The 19,695-nt window shown below is 44.4% G+C and overlaps 1 protein-coding gene across 1 annotated transcript in view; it reads left to right on the top strand.

The window, feature by feature from the left end:
• Positions 1 to 430: 430 nt before the first annotated feature.
• LOC125466357 (leucine-rich repeat-containing protein 46-like) overlaps positions 431 to 19,695 on the top strand; it is a 49,633-nt gene continuing 30,368 nt past the window's right edge. Inside the window, exons 1-4 of the mRNA XM_048560757.1 lie at positions 431 to 474; positions 5,957 to 6,056; positions 15,858 to 15,966; positions 18,994 to 19,040. Coding sequence (XP_048416714.1) covers positions 465 to 474; positions 5,957 to 6,056; positions 15,858 to 15,966; positions 18,994 to 19,040 — 266 coding nt within the window. The 5' untranslated portion in view covers positions 431 to 464. The remainder of the gene's footprint in view (positions 475 to 5,956; positions 6,057 to 15,857; positions 15,967 to 18,993; positions 19,041 to 19,695) is intronic.

Raw genomic sequence — 19,695 nt, forward strand, 5'->3', positions numbered from 1 at the left:
CTGAAGAAGGGTCCAGACCCGAAGCGTCAGCTTTCCTGCTCCTCTGATGCTGCTTGGCCTGCTGTGTTCATCCAGTTCTACACCTTGTTATCTCAGCCCAGCATCGCCGCTTGATTTTCTACTCTTCTTTGCCACTGTTAATAAAGCCAAGAACACCGAATGCTTTCTTCATCGCCACTCCACCGCTCCTGCTACCTCCAGTGATCTCAAGGATAGTTTGCTCTCACTCCCCCTTCCAGCGTTTTTATTTGTTCTGTGTTCAGTTCAGCTGCTGTTCTTCGGAGTTGGCCGGAGTTGGAAGAAACTTTCGTGGGCGCCTGAGTTTAACGCGGTTCGCAGCTCCGCCGCTAGGGTGTGCGCCGGAGCACGCACTGACATAAGGAGGTGCCGGGGGATTCTCTTGCGCAGTTTGAGCTCTCCTTGGTACCCGGGGCTAGCGGTTGCCAGGGGTAACGGAGGACACAATGGCGGAGGGTGAGTCCGTCCTTGTCTGCCTGACAGCTTCCCCCATTCCCCACGCACCCCCCGCCGCCAAACGGGGGCAAATGAATCAAAACCACTGTTAGCTTTGAAAATAAGAAACTGTTTCGATTGCCTTCCACACCCACCGGCTCTGTCAAAATTAGATCAAGTGAAAGGGCTCTCGTGGTGCAGCGGTAATGTCCCTGCCTCTGAGCCAGGAGGCCCAGGTTCAAGCCCTACCTGCTGCAGAGGTGTGTAATAACACCACAGAACGGGTCGATTGGGAAATAAATGGGATGAAGGAGCTGTGGTGGCGCACTGGCAGTGACTCTCTCTCTCAGCCAGGAGGTTCATGTCCCACCTGCTCCAGTGGTGCGTAACAACATCTCTGAACAGTCCGATTAGAAAAGTAGGTTAAAAACACTTTGAAAAACAGCCTCTATGTTGTGCCAAGCCGAAATAGTTCAGTTGGGATTGCATCTGGGGGTCCTCTCGTGGTGCTGTGGTAATGTCCCTACCCTTAGACCAAGCCCTACTTACTCCAGAGGTGTGTAATAACATCTCGGAACAGGTTGATTAGAAAAATAGTTTAATAAAGGAAGCAAGTGGAGTTAAAGGGCACGTGTGGGACAGTGGTAATGTCCGGGCTTCTAAGCCAGGAGGCCCTGGTTCAAGTCCTACCTGTTCCAGAGGTCTGTAATAACAACTCAGAAGAGGTCAATTGAAGAATATCTTAAGTGGGATGAAGGAGCTCTTGTGGTGCACTGATAGTGACTTTATCTATTTATATAACTTAGAAAAATAAGTTAAATAAAAAAAATTAGACTGCTGTCCAGGGGCCCTCTTGTGGGACAGTGATAATGTCCCTATATAAGATAACAAAGTGTGAAGCTGGATGAACATAGCAGGCCAAGCAGCAACTTAGGAGCACAATGTCCCTATCCCTGAATTGGGAAGCCTGGGTTCAAGTCCCATCTGCTCCAGAGATGTGCAATATGATTGTGGAAAAATAGACAGCAGTTCAGCTGCATGTCGGCAGGATACTTTTGGTATGACATTAGCATGCCCTATTTAATTTGAGTAAGACAGCATCATATTGAAGACAATAAGAAATTTGATTGGGACAGGCACTGATCATGGAATAAGTAAGGCAGTGGCACTGTACTAATTTCACTGCAATGTGAGCCAGAGACCCATGTTAATGTTCTGAGAAACTAATGTTCAAATCCCACCGTGGCGCTTGTGGAATTTAATTTCAATAAAAAAATTCGGAATTAAAACCTATTGTAAAACCCATCTTGTTCTTTCATCTCTTTGAAGGATGGGAGTTTGCCATCCTCACCCACTTTGGCCTATACGTAACTCCAGACTCAGAATGACATACTTGGCTCTTAATTGCTTTCTGAAACAAACCAATGAGCAGGGCTGCTCAGGGACATTTGGGGATGTGAAACAATACTGGCCTTGCAAGTGACCTGAATGTTCTGAAGATTGTTTTTTAAAGGTAACATAGTAAAGGAAATTATGTTCAGTCAGGGAAAAGTGCAGAACACAGTAGTAAAAAAAAGGCTCTGATATCGTTGTGGTAATGTCCCTGCCTCTGAACCAGCACCTCATTTTCTGCTTGGGGCTCCTGCAGCCTTCTGGACTCGATAACAAGTTAACAACTTTAGGGCTTGAGTGCTCCCATGTCCTTATCTCAACCCCACAAATGCAGCTTTGTTATCACATAATCTGCAATTATGCAGAACTCATTGTAATCCACTAACAGCTCCCATTAACAACTATTCACCCTTTTAGCCAGATTGTTATACACTCCTTTGTCTGTCCAAATGTTCTTCTCTCTCTTTGGGCTCTATCTCTACCTGTCATTTACTCCTTACCCCACCCTTTTCTGCACATAAACTGCCATTTTCCTAGCTGCCATCAGTTCTGAGGAGGGGTCTCTGGACCCAAAACATTAACTCTGTTTTCACTCCAGAGATGCTACCAGACTGGCTGAACTTTTCCAGTAATTTCAGTTTTTGTTCTGAGCCAGAAGGCCCTGATTCAAATCCTTTCTGCTCCATAGGTGTGTAATATCAGCTCAGAATAGGTTGGTTGGAAAATAAATGGGATGAAAGACCTCTATGGTGCACTGGTAGCCACCCTATCTCTCATCCAGGAGGTTCATTTCCCACTTGTTCCAGAGGTGTGTAATAAAAGCTTAGAACAAATTTGAGGAGAAAATACCTAGAAATAAACTGTTAAATGGTTTGAAAGGGCTCTTGTGGCACACTGGTAGTATTCCCTACCTCTGAGCTTGGAGATTCAAGTCCCACCTGCTCCACAGGTCTGTATTAACATGTGAGGGAGTACTGCATTGCCAGAGGTGCCGTCTTTTGGCTGAGACATCAATCTGAATCCCTATCTGCCTGTTGTAATGAAGTCCACTATTCCAAAGGAAAAGAGCAGAGTTTTCCTAGTTGTTCTTGGCAAACATATATATTTTCCCAGATCAACATCACATGATTCTGGGAATGAGGGAAGTTCAATTTCAATTATGTAGATGGATTGGTGAAGCTGAGACTTCTCAGAGACGGAAAAGTTGAAAGGAGATTTGATTGATGTGTCCAGAATAACATGGGGTTTCGACAGACTAGACAGAGACTATCAGCTCCTGTTGGCAAAAAAACTATTGAGTAACGATGTCAAATGAAAGGTAAGGAAAGCAACAGCCAGATGAGGAAAAGCTTCATTACATAGTGAATGGCTAGAATCTGGGATGTACCTTCTGAGAGTTTTGTGGAGACAAATTACTGTTATTTTCAAAAGGGAACTGGATAAGAACCCAAAGAGAAAATGCGGGTCTACAAGGATCAGGCTAGAGATTGGGACTATCTGGGTAATCCTTACAGAGAGCTCACATGAAGACAACATGACAAATGGCTTCATTCTATACTGCAGTCATTCCACAATTCATGAGCTTAAAATTCTCCAAAATGTTCTTTTAACAATACTGCTTATCCACGCTGAATGTAGAGGTGCCAGTGTTGAATTGGGATGGACAAAGTCAGAAATCACATGACACTAGTTTATATTCATCCAGCTCCACACTTTGTTACCAGTTTATAGTCCAATGGATTTATTTCAAATCACAAGCTTTCACAGGGCTGCCCACTTCACCTGATTAAGGAACAGTGCCCTGAAACTTGTGATTTCAGATAAACCTGTTAAACTATCAACTGGTGTTGTGTGACTTCTGACTTTATGCATGCTGAATACAGTACCTAGAAGTAATGTGATGTGGTTGCTTAGTGATTTTATCTGAAAAAGTCACTTGCTGCAATATTTATTCTTTATGTTGCTATGGTTAGATTTGTGTCTGGGCAACAGTGCCAAACCTTATCAACTAAGAGTGTTTCATTATATTTACCAGCTCCATAGTTAAAGTTAACTTGTAATGGACCTTCAGGGAGATTTACCAGCTTTGACTAAGAACCTGTTTGGGCACTCATAGGCCAGACAAGCAGAAATATTGATGCCATGCGTAGGCTAGGCTGTCTGAACTAGAGATAAAGTACAAGGAAGTCGCCGAAGAGTAACTTGTGAGTAAACTCTCAGGTTAGACTGTATTTTGTCTTCAATAGTGATTTGAATGTTCTGAAGATTTTTGTTTCAAAGGTAGCATAGTAAAGGAAATTATGCTTAGTCAGGGAAAAGTGCAGAACACAGTAGTAACCAGGATGTAACAAGGTGTAGAGCTGGATGCACACAGCAGGCCAAGCAGCATCAAAGGAGCAGGAAGGCTGACGTTTCGGACCGAGACCCTTCTTCAGAAATTGTGGTGGGGAAGAGAGTTCTGAAATGAATAGAGAGAGGGGGGAGGCGGATAGAAGTTGGATAGAGGAGAAGATTGGTAGAGAGGAGACGAATAGGTCAAAGAGGCAGAGATGGAGCCAGCAAAGGTGAGTGTAGGTGGGGAGGTAGGGAAGAGATAGGTCAGTCCAGGGAGGACGGACAGGTGAAGGGGTGGGATGAGGTTAGTAGGTAGGAGAGGCTTGAAGTGGGAGGAGAGGATAGGTCAGAGGAAGGACAGGCTAGGGAGGTGGGGACAAGTTGGGCTGGTTTTGGAATGCAGTTGGGGGAGGGGAGATTTTGAAGCTTGTGAAGTCCACATTGATACTATTGGGTTCCAGGGATCCCAAGAGGAATATGAATTGCTGTTCCTGCAACCTTCGGGTAGCATCATTGTGGCACTGCAGGAAGCCCAGGATGGACATGTCGTCTGAGGAATGGGAGGGGGAGTCAAAATGGTTTGTGACTGGGAGGTGCAGTGGTCGAGAATGCCTTCGACCATGTCTCCCGCATTTCCTGCAACTTATCCCTCACACGCCTTCCATCCAAGAACAACCAAAAGAGAATCCCCCTCATCATCACGCACCACTCCACCAATCTCCGGATCCAACGCATCATCCTCCGACACTTCTGCCATCTACAATCTAACCCCACCACCAAAGACATTTTCCCATCCCCACCCTTGTCTGCCTTCCAGAAAGACCACTCTGTCCATGACTCCCTTGTCCACTCCACACTCCCCTCCAACCCCACCACACCCGGCACTTTTCCCTGCAACCGCAGCAAGTGCTACATCTGCCCCTACACCTCCCCCCTCACCCCCGTCCCAGGTCCCAAGAAGACTTTCCACATCAAGCAGATGTTCACCTGCGCATCTGCTAATGTGGTATACTGCATCCACTGTTCCCATTGTGGCCTCCTCTAGATCGGGGAAACCAAGCGGAGGCTTGGGGACTGCTTTGCAGAACACCTACGCTCGGTTCACACTAAACTGCACCTCCCAGTTGCGAACCATTTCAACTCCCCCTCCCATTCCTCAGACGACATGTCCATTCTGGGCCTCCTGCAGTGCCACAACAATGCAACCCAAAGATTGCAGGAACAGCAACTCATACTCCACTGGGGAACCCTGCAGCCCAATGGTATCAATGTGGACTTCACAAGCTTCAAAATCTCCCCTCCCGCTACTGCATCCCAAAATAAGCCCAGCTCATACCCGCCTCCCTAACCTGTCCTTCCTCCCACCTATCCCCTCCTCCCACCTCAAGCCCCACCCCCATCTCCTACCTACTAACCTCATCCCGCCCCCTTGACCTGTCCATCCTCCCTGGACTGACCTATCTCCTCCCTATCTCCCAACTATACTCACCTTTACTGGCTCCATACCCACCTCTTTGACCTGTCTGTCTCCTCTTCACCTATCTTCTCCTCTATCCATCTTCGATCCGCTTCCCCCTCTCTCCCTATTTGTTTCAGAACCCCATTCCCTGTCCCCATTTCTGGAGAAGGGCCTAGGCCCAAAACGTCAGCCTTCCTGCTCCTCTGATGCTGCTTGGCCTGCTGTGTTCATCCAGCTCCACACCTTGTTATCTCAGATTCTCCAGCATTTGCAGTTCCTACTATCTCAGTAACCAGGATATGTTCATTTTGTTTCCAGAGAGTCCACATGAATCAAAGAAGATAGTGTGCATTTCCATGTCACTGATTGCTAAGCGAAATTTGCAACTACCTGCAGAAAAACGGACACCAGAAGACATGTGAGTAGCTGCCCTCAGCAGAGAAAGTTCGTTATGTGCAACAGGGAGAGCAATTCTTGCAAATGTATTACGCAGGATAGGAGTTAGTGTTGCATTTATTCTATTCCCCATCTTAAACCGTGACAGAGTAAGAGGGGAAAGTCCCAAAGAGAAAAGTAACAGCACTAACCAGCAATAATAACTGGTTCTATTATGCTAAATCCACATGCCTTTCAATGAATGTGTAAGTTGCAACATTTCATAATGAAACATATCCACTAGAGAGCTGTTTCCAATGACCTTGTCCAGACGTTCCTTGCTCAGTTAATTGATTTTATGATTCCATGATTACTTAAAATAAGACCATAAGATATAGGAGTGGAAGTAAGGCCAATCGGCCCATCAAGTCCACTCCGCCATTTAAATCATGGCTGATGGGCATTTCGACTCCACTTCCCTGCACTCTCCCCTTGATTCCTTCTGAGATCAAGAATTTGTCGATCTCTGCCTTGAAGGCACCCAACGTCCCGGCCTCCACTGCACTCCGTGGCAATGAATTCCACAAGCCCACCACTAACATATTAAACTAAACAAACAGCGTCTAATATGGGGCTCAAGATGATGACACAGTATTAAGGGTTCCATTGGCAATCAACCAAGCTTGTGTAGTAACTGTATCCACAAAGCTAGACAACTCCACAACTCACTGCTCAGAATTTGAATTTGTGTGCCTTCCAGTCTGACTAAGAAATCTTGGCCTAAGGTAGCTTTGGTGGTTCTTTGGGATCTTTTAGGTTTTATAACAAGTTGTTACAAATTTTCTGATGCTGTTACTTCCTGCCAGCTGGGAATGTGTCAGGAGCAGCAGGTTGTGCATGTGCTAGTGGCCATTCTGGCTGGCAGCAGGAGTTATTATAAATGAGTAATACTGTATTTTTAAGACTGGGTGGCTATATGAATTGGATTAGCTTTATAGTTACATTTACTCAAATGAGTACAGTGTAAAATTTACAGTTTCTACATTACAACACCATCTTCGGTACAAAGGTACCTAAGTACAGATACTTAAGATCAAATTCTTGGGAAACAAAAATATTAGAGATGTAAAGAAATAAATATCCAGCGTTATAGGTCTTCGGAATAAATTAGAAAAATAAAGAAGTAAAAAGTTCAGAATATCAGTCTATCCAACCTAGTCCATGCCATTACCCAGACTTAAGGGAAGCCACTGCCTTGGTGCCACCAGTGTTGGACCCACCAGTATAGGAGTTGCAAGATAATAAAATGTGAGGCTGGATGAACACAGCAGGCCAAGCAGCATCTCAGGAGCACAAAAGCTGATGTTTCGGGCCTAGACCCTTCATCAGTCTAGGCCCGAAACGTCAGCTTTTGTGCTCCTGAGATGCTGCTTGGCCTGCTGTGTTCATCCAGCCTCACATTTTATTATCTTGGAATTCTCCAGCATCTGTAGTTCCCATTATCTCAGTATAGGAGTTGCCCCACTTTAGATGCCATCTATTTGTGGCTGGGTCCACATGGCTGATGCCACTGAACTCATGCTCGCCCCACAACTAAGAGTCCCTGGCTCTGCTGGCAGGCCAGACCACCACTGGCTCATGAGTCCCGCTTCAGCTGCATATGTCACCTTGCCGGTGCTGCCATCTTGAAGAGCCTGCTGCTACCAATGCCACCATCCCCGATCGCTGGGAGAACCATCTCACTGCTGCTGCCACCAGCCCTGACACCAGGAGAATGTCATCACTGCTGTTGCCACAGGCCCCGAATGGTGGCAGAACACACTCGCTGCTGCTGGCCTCCTATCACGGGGAGAATATCCTCACTGCCGCTGCCTCCGATCGCTGGGAGAAACCACATCCACCATTTTGCACGTGGCCTGTTCTCGCTGCAGTGCCATTACTGCTGACCAACTTACCACAGAAAAGAAGGGAAAAAGATTTAAAAAAAGGAAAATAAAGCAAAAGAAAAGAGCAGAAGCAAAAGTAAAACAAAGAAGGAAGAGCAGATTGGAGCTAATGAGTCCCGGGCAAGAGCCCACAGGAAGACGTGTTACTCTGCTGCCGTCTTGCACCTGATGGTAGCAGCAATGATGCAATTAGGCTTTCTCCGACCAGTTAATGTTAACAATTTTTATTGACATGGCACTGAGCTATGCGGATTAGAAGATCCACTCTTGATTCTGTGATTATCATTCCCCATTTGTCTGTTCTCCTGTCTCCATTTCTGAAGTCTGGGACATGAGTTTTCAATGGAGTGAACCACGCTTATAGATTAACTACTGGAATGGTTTGCTATTACCTGCTGTAGGATGGCTGACAAGGAGACTGTCCCACTTTCACCAGGTTTTTGTTTCAGTTATTCACTTGTGGGGTGTGGTGTTGCTGGCATTTTATTGCCTCTCCCTAGCTGTCCTTCAGAATGTAGTGGTGAGCTGCCTTTTTGAACTGCGACAGTCCATATCCTGTAGGTTGATCCACAATTCTCTTACAGAGGGAATTCCAGGATATTGATCCAATGACAATAAGGAAAGGTGATTTTTCCAAGTCAGGATGGTGAGTGGCTTGGAGGAGAACTCGCAGGTGGCGGTGTTCTTATGTATCTGCTGCCCTTGTCCTTCTAGATGTAATTGATTGTGGGCTTGGAAAGTGCTGTCCAAGAATCAAGGCAAATTGTTGCAGAATTTTTGCGGATAGTACACACTGCTGCTACTGAGCATCAGTGATGAAGTGACTAAATGTTTGTGAATGTGATGCCAATCAGGTGTGCTGCCTTGTCCTGGATGTTGTCAAACTTCTTGAGTGTTGTTGAAACTGCATTTATCCTGGCAAATGGGGTATTCCAACATAGCCCTGACTTGTGCCTAGTAGATGGTGGCCAGGCACTGGGGAGTCAGGAGATGAATTACTCACAGCAATATTCTTAGCTTTTAGGCACTGTTCTTTTAGGCATTGTATTTATATGACAAGTTCACTTCAGTTTCTGGTCAATGATAATCTCCAGGATGTTGAAAGAGGAGGATTTAGTGATAGGAACACCATTGAATGTCAAGGGGAACTGGTTAAAGTGTTTGTTATTGGAGGTGGTCATAACCTGTAAATGTGTGGTATGATTGTTACTTGCTACTTTTCAGGCCAAGCCTGGATATTGCCCACATCTTGTTGTATTTGGACATGGATTGTTTAATACTTGACAAGTCACAAATAGTACCAAACATTGAAATTTTTGAGAAGATTTGTAGCTCGGGTTGTGGATGAGGTTGTAGACTTGCTTGCTGAGCCCATGTGTTTGGTTGCAAATGTTTCATCACCCTATCAGGTACTATTGTCACAGCTGAAACGTCAATGTTCTGCCCTGCTTGTTATTTATGTACCTCGGTTTGTTGGGGTGATTGGCATTACTTCTGGTTCTGTTTTTCAGTGGTTTGCATATCAGATCCAGTTCAATGTAATTGTTGATGGAGTTCTGGATGGAATGTTGGGCCTCCAGGAATTCCCTGGCATGTCTGTGTTTGGCTTGTGCTTTTCTGGATGTGTTGTCCCTGTTGAATTTGTGTCCTGCTTTCTCCGTGTGCATTGAGACCAGTGAGAATTGGTCATGTCTCTTGGTGGCCAGTTTGTGTTTGTGTATCCTTATTGTCAGTTTTCTTCCAGTCTGGCCTAAGTAGAGTTTCTCACAGTTCTTGCATAGTATTTTGTATGTTATGTTAGTTTTGTTGGTTGTGGATATGGGATCCTTTATGTTTTGTCATTAGCTGTTGCAGAGTGGTTGTTGGTTTGTGGGCTATCCTGATACCTAGGATACTATTCAGACCACTAGGTATCAGGGTAGCCCACAAACCAACAACCACCCTGTGACAGCTACTTACGAGTGTAAAGGATTCCATACCTATAATCAATAAAACTAACATAATATACAAAGTACCATGCAATGACTGTGAGAAACATTACATAAGCCACACTGAAAGAAAACTGACAATAAAGATACACGAACACAAACTGGCCACCAAGAGACATGACCAATTCTCACTGGTCTCAAAACACACAGACAACGAAGGACACAAATTTGACTGGGATAACACATCCATATAAGCGCGAGGCAAACAGAGACATTCCAGGGAATTCCTGGAAGCCTGGCATTCTAACCGGGACTCCATCAACAAATATATTGAACTCGACCTGATATACAAACCACTGAGAAACAGAGCCAGAAGTAATGCCAATCACCGCAGCAAATGAAGGCATATAAATAACAAGCGGGACAGAACACCAACGTTTCAGCAGACACGCGCTGACAGTGTTACCTAGCAGGGTGACAAAATGTCTGCAACCAAACACACCAACTCGGTGAGCAAGTCTACAACCTCAGCCCTAGACATTGTGCCATCATCAGTGATCATCCTGATTTCTGACCTTACGATGGAGAGAAGTTCATTGATGCAACAGCTGAAATGGTTGGGCCTAGAATGTTCTGAAGAATCCCTGCAGAGATTCCCTGGAGCTGAGATGACTGATCTCCAACAACAATCACTTTTCTGTGTGCCAAGCATGACTCTAACCAGTGAAAGGATTGCAAGCAAGATACTGTGGATACTGAAAATCTGAAACAAGTACAGAGAATGCTGGGGAAAGTCAGCAAGGAGCTGCTATGTTCTGTAGACTCTAAATGTTAACCCTGTTTTTCTCCCTTCACAGATGCTGCCAGACCTGTTGTGTTTCACTGGCATTCTCTGTGTCTGTATTGGAAGGATTTACAGGCTGACAATCAACCTGTTTAGCCACTTTACAAACTTTGTTGGCCCTCAAGGAATGAGATGCAAATCTAGAACTTCTGCTGGGACTGAGTGTATGCATTTGTTGAGTAAGAAAGTCTAATTCTTTAGCTTGTACAAATCCAATTTGGCCTAATTTATTCAGTGGTTTGTAATTGACATTACCCTGAAGTCGACAGTTTAGGGTCTGCAGTTGCCAGCCTGAAGTAGGGTTTTTGTTTTCAAGGGCTCCAGTGAGACACCACCCGAGTTAAGAACCAACTGAAACTATATACTCGTAAATGAACCATAGAAAGTTTACAGTGTGGAAAGAGGCCATTCAGCTCATTGAGGCTGCACCAACAGTCTGAAAAGCAAACAGAAACCCAGGACCCCACGCCATCCCCATTACCCTACATTTGTCATGGCCAAGCTACCTAACCTGCACATCTTTGGACTGTGGAAGGAAAGCGGAGCATAGGTGAAACCACGTGAACACAGGGAGAACGTGCAAACTCCACACAGTCACCCAAGACTAGAATCGTACCCGGGTCCCTGATGCTGTGAGGCAGCAGTGTCACTGTGCCATCCCTTTTGTGTTGGCATCATATGTAAGTAACAAAAACAGAAGTTGCTGGAAAAACTCAGCATGTCTTCCAGAATCTATGGAGAGAAATCAGAATTAACGCTTCGAGTTCAGTGGCCCTTCTTCACAACTCTGTAAGTAACCAACTTAATCTGATTTAGCACTTGAGTGTGGTTTACATCAGAGTGCTGGAGTTAAGCACCTCCAAGAGTTAAGTGGAAGAAGCGGTGAGGTGTTTGGTTGTTTTTGCCTAAACAAGGCAGCTGGCTGCTGAGTAGGATTGATGGCTGTTTCTACTCTTCAAGCTAAAAGTAAGGTTTTTAATTTTTGTTTGGGTCTCTAATCTTTTGTTTCTCTTGTTCTTAAAATAATTTTGTTGGGTATCAGATTGATACTGGTGTAAAAAAAATACAATAAGGTGTAAGGAGCAGAGATACAAGAGCAATTAATTAATAAAATTCCATGTTCATGATAGTGGAATGGGCGAAGTGTTGCTGCAGCGAGAGAGCTGCTGGAGACAAGATATGCCTGCAGCGAACTAAATTTTACACATTAACATACACTCACAGAACAGATGACAGAAGTACCAAAAAGTTCCTAGGAAAGTATTCCTTTCCATCAGCATTTGTAACACAAATGGGCAATATGACAGAAAATGGAGAATGATAACAATTTAGTAAGACCATCAGATACAGGTTTTAAACAATAATTTGAATGGAAAACTGTGACTAATAGAAATTAGGGCAGAAATGCTATTGATACTTGTGAGAAGTGAATGCAATTTTAAATTTCCAATAAAAGAATGAACCCTAGAAATGTTCAGGGTGTAGTCAATCGATGATTCGGGTGTGATTCAAAGTACCACTATGCCATGAATTCTTTCAAATAGTATACTAAAAGAACATGAAACTAAACATGAGCTTTGGAGAAAGAAGATGGAGATACAGATCAAAGAAAGGGCACTGCATTAGTCACAAGTTTCAGCCTACTGATGAATGTGTTGATGGCATAGTCTTTCAATTGTGCAGTATTAGACAGTGGATATACATCTACAGTGTGTGAAATTGACTGGTTAAAACATTGCATTGACTCTTTGAGTGATGAGGATCAAGACAGTGTTAAGGAATTTGAAAGTTCCAGTTTCAGATTCGGGAAGTATAACACATTATAGTATTTGAGAAGAAATTTCATTCATTGTAAAAGAGACAGAATCAATTAGTGTATTAGCACAGATGTAATGTCCAGTGAAATACCATTATTAAGTAAGACTTCAAAGAAGAAAGCACAGATGAAACTGCATATGGGGATTTGGACTCCTTTTTCTCCCCCCCCCCCCCGGTCCAGGAACTTCCCCACCTAAGTCCAGGACACCACCCAAACCCTCCACCTGCTCCAGAACTTCCAATTCCCCGGTCCCCAACACCTCATTTTCACCATGGACGTCCAGTCCCTATACATCTGCGTTCCCCATGCAGATGGCCTCAAGACCCTCTGCTTCTTCGTGTCCTGCAGGCCCGACCAGTCTCCCTCCACTGACACCCTCATCTGCTTATTCAAACTCGTCCCCACCCTCAACAACTCCTCCTCCAAAACTTCCGATTCCCTGGCCCTCAACACCTCATCTTCACCATGGACGCCCAATCCCTGGATACATGCATTTCCCATGCAAATGGCCTAAAAGTCCTCCGCTTCTTCCTCTCCTGCAGGCCCGACTTGTTCCCCTCCACCAATACCCTTATCTGCCTAACCGAACTCGTCCTTACCCTTAATAACTTCTCCTTCAACTCCTCCCAATTCCTACAGACAAAAGGGGTGGCCATGGGTACCCGCATGGGCCCAAGCTATGCCTGCCTCTTTGTAGGATACGTGGAACAATCCCTCTTCCGCAGCTACACTGGCCCCATCCCCCACCTGTTCCTCAGTTATATCGATGACTATATTGGCATCGCCTCGTACTTCCATGAGGAGCTCAAACAGTTCATCCACTTTACTAACACCTTCCACCCCAACCTTAAGTTCACCTGGACCATATCTGATACCTCTCTCTCCTTCCTGGACCTCTCTGTCTACATCTCTGGTAACCACCTGGAAGCTGATATCTATTTCAAGCCCACCAACTCCCACAGCTACCTAGACCACACCTCCTCTCATCCACCTTCTTGCAAGGATGCAATCCATATTCCCAATTCCTCTGCTTCTGCAGCATCTGCTCCCAAGATGAGGCGTTCCGCTCCCGGACATCCTAGATGTCCTCATTTTTCAAGGACCGCAATTTCCAGCCCACAGTGGTCAAAAACACCCTCAACCGCAACTTTTGCATTTCCCACAACTCATCCCTTACACCCATCTCCGCAATAAAAACAAAGACAGAATTCCCCTTATCCTCACATATCACCCCATTAACCTCCGGATTCAAAGCATCATTCTCTGCCACTTCCGCCACCTGCAATCTGACCCCATTACAAAGGATATATTTCCCTCCCCACCAGACGGATTGCTCCCTCATCAGCTCCGCACTCCCCACTAGCCCCACCGCCCCGCACTTTCCCCTGCAACCACAAGAAATGCTACACCTGCCCCTCCACGACCCCGTCACCTCTATCCTGGGCCCCAAGAAAACCTTCCACATTAAACAGATGTTCACCTGCACATCCACTAATGTGGTCTATTGTATCCGCTGTTCCCGATGTGAACTCCTCTACATCGGGGAGACCAAGCGGAGGCTCAGTTTGCGACAAACAACAACACCTCCCCGACGCGAACCACTTCAGCTCCCCCTCCTACTCCCTGAATGACGTGTCCATCCTGGGCCTCCTCCAGTGTCAAACAATGCCAGCTGAAAACTGGAGAAACAGTATCTCATATTCCACCTTGGAAGACTACAACCCAATGGTCTCAATGTGGACTTTGCAAGCTTCAAAATCTCCCCACCCTGACTTCATCCCAAGAACAGCCTCCCCCTCCATACCCGCCTCCTTGACCTGTCTGTCTTCTCTCCCACCCATCTGCTCTTCCCACCTCACTGACCAAACCCCACCCCCACTTCCTACCTACACTCACCTCTACTAGCTTCATCCCCGCCTCCTTAACCTGTCTGTTTTCCCTCCCACCTACCCGCCCCTCCCTCCTTACTGACCAACCCCCATCCCAACTTCCTATCCACACTCACCTTTACTAGCTTCATCCCTGATTCCTTGACCTCTCTGTCTTCTCTCCACCTGTCTGCTCCACCTTCTATCACTGCCTCCCCCCTCTCTTTATTTCAGAGCCCCATTCCCCTCCCCCATGTCTGAAGAAAGGTCCAACCTGAAATGTCAGCTTTCCTGCTCCTCTGATGCTGCCTGGCCTGCTGTGTTCATCCAACTCCTCACCTTGTTTTCTAGGTAAAAAGTCAGTTGTGTTAAAAGTACATTGGCAATTTGCCCATCATCCCCTAAAATTTTAAAGATGTGAGTAAAGGAAACAGGAGTAAGGGATGGGGAGTATGATAAGCTCAAAAAAGAGAGGTAAGTGATATGGATATGAAATTTATAAGAAGTATCAATGGACTATGACATAGAGGCAATGGATTTATACATTTGGGATGAGGAAGAAATGTAACTTAGGTATTATGAAATAATATGGAACAGCATTAGAATCATAGAATCCCTACAGTGCAGAAGCAGGCCATGTGGCCTGCTAAGTCCATACCAACCCTTTGAACAGCATCCCACCCACACCCACTCTCCTATCCTATCTCTATAACCCTGCATTTCCCATGGCTAATCCACCTAGTTTGCACATCTTTGGACTGTAGGAGAAAACCAGAGCACTCAGAGGAAACCTTGCCAGATACAGGGAGAATGTGCAAACTCCACATAGACAATCACCTGGGTGTGGAATCGAACCCAGATTTCTGGCGCTGTGAGGCAGCAGTGCTAACCACTGAGCAACCGTACCACCCAATTTTAATAATTCTCATGAAGCCCAGATATGAGGGAGGTATTGTCCTGCTGTCATACCTTCACTCCCTTGGTCAGAAATATTGACATAAACAATATCTTTATGAGTTTTAATGTTTGTGTATAATTTATGATGCATCAGCTTGTTTCCTGGCTGAGGGTATAATCTTTGCAGAAGCAAGGTACCATATTTCTTTGCTTCACCTCAATTTCTCTTCCAGCTAGTCCCCTAGAATAATTTATTTCATTTTCGAAATAATGCAAACTTATAATTAGAATTGTTAAAATTAGTACAAGACTTCCACCTAGTGGTTGTATTTATTAAAAAAGATGTTCTCAAATTCTTTTTGACAAAGGCAAGAAAAATGTTCTCAGGTATGTAAAAGTTGTGAATTCTTTTGCTACGACATTTCTAGGAGCATTGTGCTATTTGTCTTTTTGAGTCTGACTCAGTGATACCTTTTTGTTGGATTGGCTTTGATTAAAAATTTAAACTCCCGATGTTAACAAACAATTCATATTCTATACAGAGCAAATGCTTTGGGGAAGTTGACAACTGTTCGATTGGACAGGGAGAATATTGGCGCCCTTGAAAATATTGAATGTTTGGAAAATGTCTGCAGTCTTTATCTTCAGCAGGTACTATTTGCAACGTCCCACAAATGGTTTCGCGAAGTGATTGAAGAGTAAACATTCAGGCTTCTTTTGATATCTCAATTGGTAAATCCCCCAACTAGTACAGTAATAAAGGTTATAAAATTCCAAGTTTACATAGAAACAAAATAACTAGGGGTAGGCTGTTCAGCCTCTTGAGCATGGTATCATTTAATATGATCATGGCTGATCTGATCTCAGCCTCAACTCCACTTTCCTCCCCGCTCTCCAAAGCCTTTCAACCCATCGCTAATTAAAAAATTGATCTATCTCCACCTAAAGTTTACACAGTGTTCTGGTATCCTCCAGATTCTGGGGTAATGAATTCTACGGCTCACGACCCCTTTGAGAGAAGTAATGGCTCCTCAACATTGCTTTAAACCTGCTACCCCTTATTCTAAAACAATGACCTCTTGTTTGAGATTTACCACATAAGGCAACATCTTCTCCACAGCTCTCATTCTTCTCAGGCTTCAGAGATCGTAGGCCCAAATTGCTCAATTTCTGAATCTCTCTTTATAGGACAAATCCCTCATCCGGTTTATAAATTGATTTCAATTCAATTAATGGTAGAAGTGCTACAATTAGCCTTAACAACTTCAAACCAGAAGAAGAAATATTCCTCCTTTCTGACCTGTTGGTGGACTATAACATTCTGTATACTAGACGATGGGGAAATCTGTCTGAACTGTCATGTCAAATACCCCGACAGCACTTGCTTTCCAGAATGAAAGCAGAGCCTTGGACCAGTACAGTTGGTCTGGCTGCATCTTGAAGAAAGAAGCAGAGTTAATGTTTTATGTCCACTTCTTACATTCCTACACGCTATCCCCACCTACTTAGCCCCAGAACCTTGCCATGTTAATTTACTGAAACGGAGGAGACCCATTCTCTCCTTTTCACTGGTTAATTTATACCTAATTTACATCTCTCTTTCATCAACTCTTTTCAAACAACTCTTTTGTTTTTGCACTGGGCCTCTGCACCCACTGTCATCTTGCTCCTATACCTCTGTCAAAAGTATCAAAGCACATTTTCCAACACATTTTTAGTTCTGAAGAAGCATATTGGACTCAAAGTATTAACTCTTTCTTTCTACAAAGATCAGCTGGGTTTCTTGGCAATTTGTTTCAGATTTCCAGCGCCTGCAGTATTTTTCTCTGATTTCCACTAGATATAGCTCTTAAGGCTAAAGGGTTCAAAGGATATGGGGAGAAAATTAGAACAGGGTATTGAGTTGAATGATCAGTTGTATTCATTTTGAATGGGTAGAGCCAACTCGAAGGGCTAAAAGGCTTACTCCTGCTCCTAGAATTCCTATAGTGTGGAAGCAGGACACTCAGCCCATCCAGTCACACCAACCCTCCAAAGAGCATCACACCCAGACCCATGCCTGTAACCCTGCATTTCTGATTGCTAATCAACCTAGGCTGTACTTCTTTGGACTGTGGGAGGAAACTGGAGCACCCAGAGGAAAGCCATGCAGACAAAGAGAGAATGTGCAAGCTCCAGTTGCCTGAGGCTGGAATCGAATCCAGGTCCCTAGCACAGTTAGACAGCAATGCTAACCACTGAGCCACCATGCTCCTAGTTTTTATGTTTTTATATATAATTCGTCTTTGGAGAATATGATTTGGAAAACAACAGTAATGGACTCTATTTCGCCTGATGCCCTCTCCACAAATGCTTTTGGAACTGCTGAGTTTCTCCAGCACCTTCTGTTTTCCTTCATAATGCTAGCATGCTCAGTATTTGCTACCCAGACATGGACTCAAGTGGGATTGATTGAGTTGCTTTAACAAAAGGCCAGCGCAGATATAGTGGGTGGAATATCCTCCTACTGTGATTAAAGACTATATTATGATTTGAAAACCAAAAGAACTGCGGATGCTGTAAATCAGGAACAAAAACAATGTTGCTGGAAAAGCTCAGCAGGTCTGGCAGCATTTGTGGAAGAGAAAACAGAGTTAACTTTTCAGGTCCAGTGATCCTTCCTCAGAACTGATGGTGGTTGGAAAATGTCACTTTATATGTTGAAAATAGGGAGGTGGGTGGGGGAGGGAGTAAACGATAGGATAGACCCAAAGAGAGAGAAAGACAGTTGGACAGACAAAGGAGTTGCTAACGCTCAGGCTGGGAGGGGGAATAGTTGTTAATGGGAACTGTTAGTGACTAACAATGGGGGCTGCACTTCCAAGAATCTATTCTATTACATTCGCTGCTCACAATGTGGTCTCCTCTACATTGGGGAAATGAAGCGTAGACTTGGTGACCGCTTCGCAGAACATTCACATTCTGCTTGCAAAGAAGACCCTGAACTACCTGTTGCCTGTCACTTCAATGCACCACCTTGCTCCCTAACAAATATCTCTGTCTCCGCCTTGCTACAGTGTTCCAGTGAAGCCCAGCGCAAGCTGGAGGAACAACACCTCATTTTTCGCTTGGGGACCCTACAGCCCTCTGGACTTAATATTGAGTTCAATAATTTTAGGACTAAACTCCCCCATGTCCCAGCCCCTCACTCCACACAGCTTGCCACTACACACACCCCGTTGTTAGTCTAATCGGATCTTATTATGAATTAAGAACAGAAGGAAGGGGGGAGTTTAAACTGTTCAAAATATTATTGATAATTCTAACCTTTATAGCAATGAGCATTCATAAGGATTATTAAGTCCAAAAATATGGAACAGTTAGACCAACATGAGTGAAACATTTAAGCACAGGGGCTAATTAAAAGCGAAACATAGTACTGATGTAATGATGAAATGCAAACTCACCATGTATTTAAAAAAAACGTCTTACAAATGTTGCTGGATTTGTTTGGCCAAAAGGCCTGTTCCTATCCTGTTAAGTTGATGCTTAGGTGACCTTAGGCAGTTTGACCAGTAGGTTACAGATCCTAACACCGATAATAATATAGGTGATCATTCCACCTTAGAATGTGAACAGTCAGTCCTTAGCTAGGAGGTTACATCACTCTCTCCTTATGTTTTCTCTTTCCAATTGCAGAATCAGATAAAGAGGATAGAAAATTTAGAATTGCTTTGCAATTTAAGGTGAGTACAATTTAACAGGACAACCAAATTTATTAACATATTTTGGTTCTATTAAAGTTAGCACAAGGCATGTTTATACTTTGCATTCATTTTCTATAACTCATCCACTGAGAGTCATTGCTTGTTCAGTGTGAGGGTCACTAGGGCTTTAGTGCAAGAACCATTATTTACTTACTGTGAGGACACTTACTTTTGTGTGCATGTCAGTACTCATTTAGTATGGGAGATAATGGGAACTGCAGATGCTGGAGAATCCGAGATAACAAAGTGTAGAGCTGAATGAACACAGCAGGCCAAGCAGCATGTTGGGAGCACAAAAGCTGACGTTTTGGGCCTAGACCCTCTGATGAAGGGCCTAGGCCTGAAACATGAGCTTTTATGCTCCTAAGATGCTGCTTCACCTGCTGTGTTCATCCAGCTCTACACTTTGTTATTTCATTTAGTGTGGTCTCTATTCGATTAATGTTAGGATCCACAGTAACTCATGTGAAGGACACTCCTCTTTCTAAACATCAATGCTGGAGTGCCTATGAGGGTCCTTATTCTGTGTCACGATTAGAACATAGAACAGTACAGCGCAGAGCAGGCCCTTCGGCCCTTGATGTTGCGCCGACCTGTGAGCTAATCTAAGCCCCTCCCCCTACACTATCCCATC

This window comes from Stegostoma tigrinum, chromosome 31 (assembly GCF_030684315.1).
Source record: "Stegostoma tigrinum isolate sSteTig4 chromosome 31, sSteTig4.hap1, whole genome shotgun sequence".
In the NCBI taxonomy this organism is placed as follows: domain Eukaryota; kingdom Metazoa; phylum Chordata; class Chondrichthyes; order Orectolobiformes; family Stegostomatidae; genus Stegostoma; species Stegostoma tigrinum.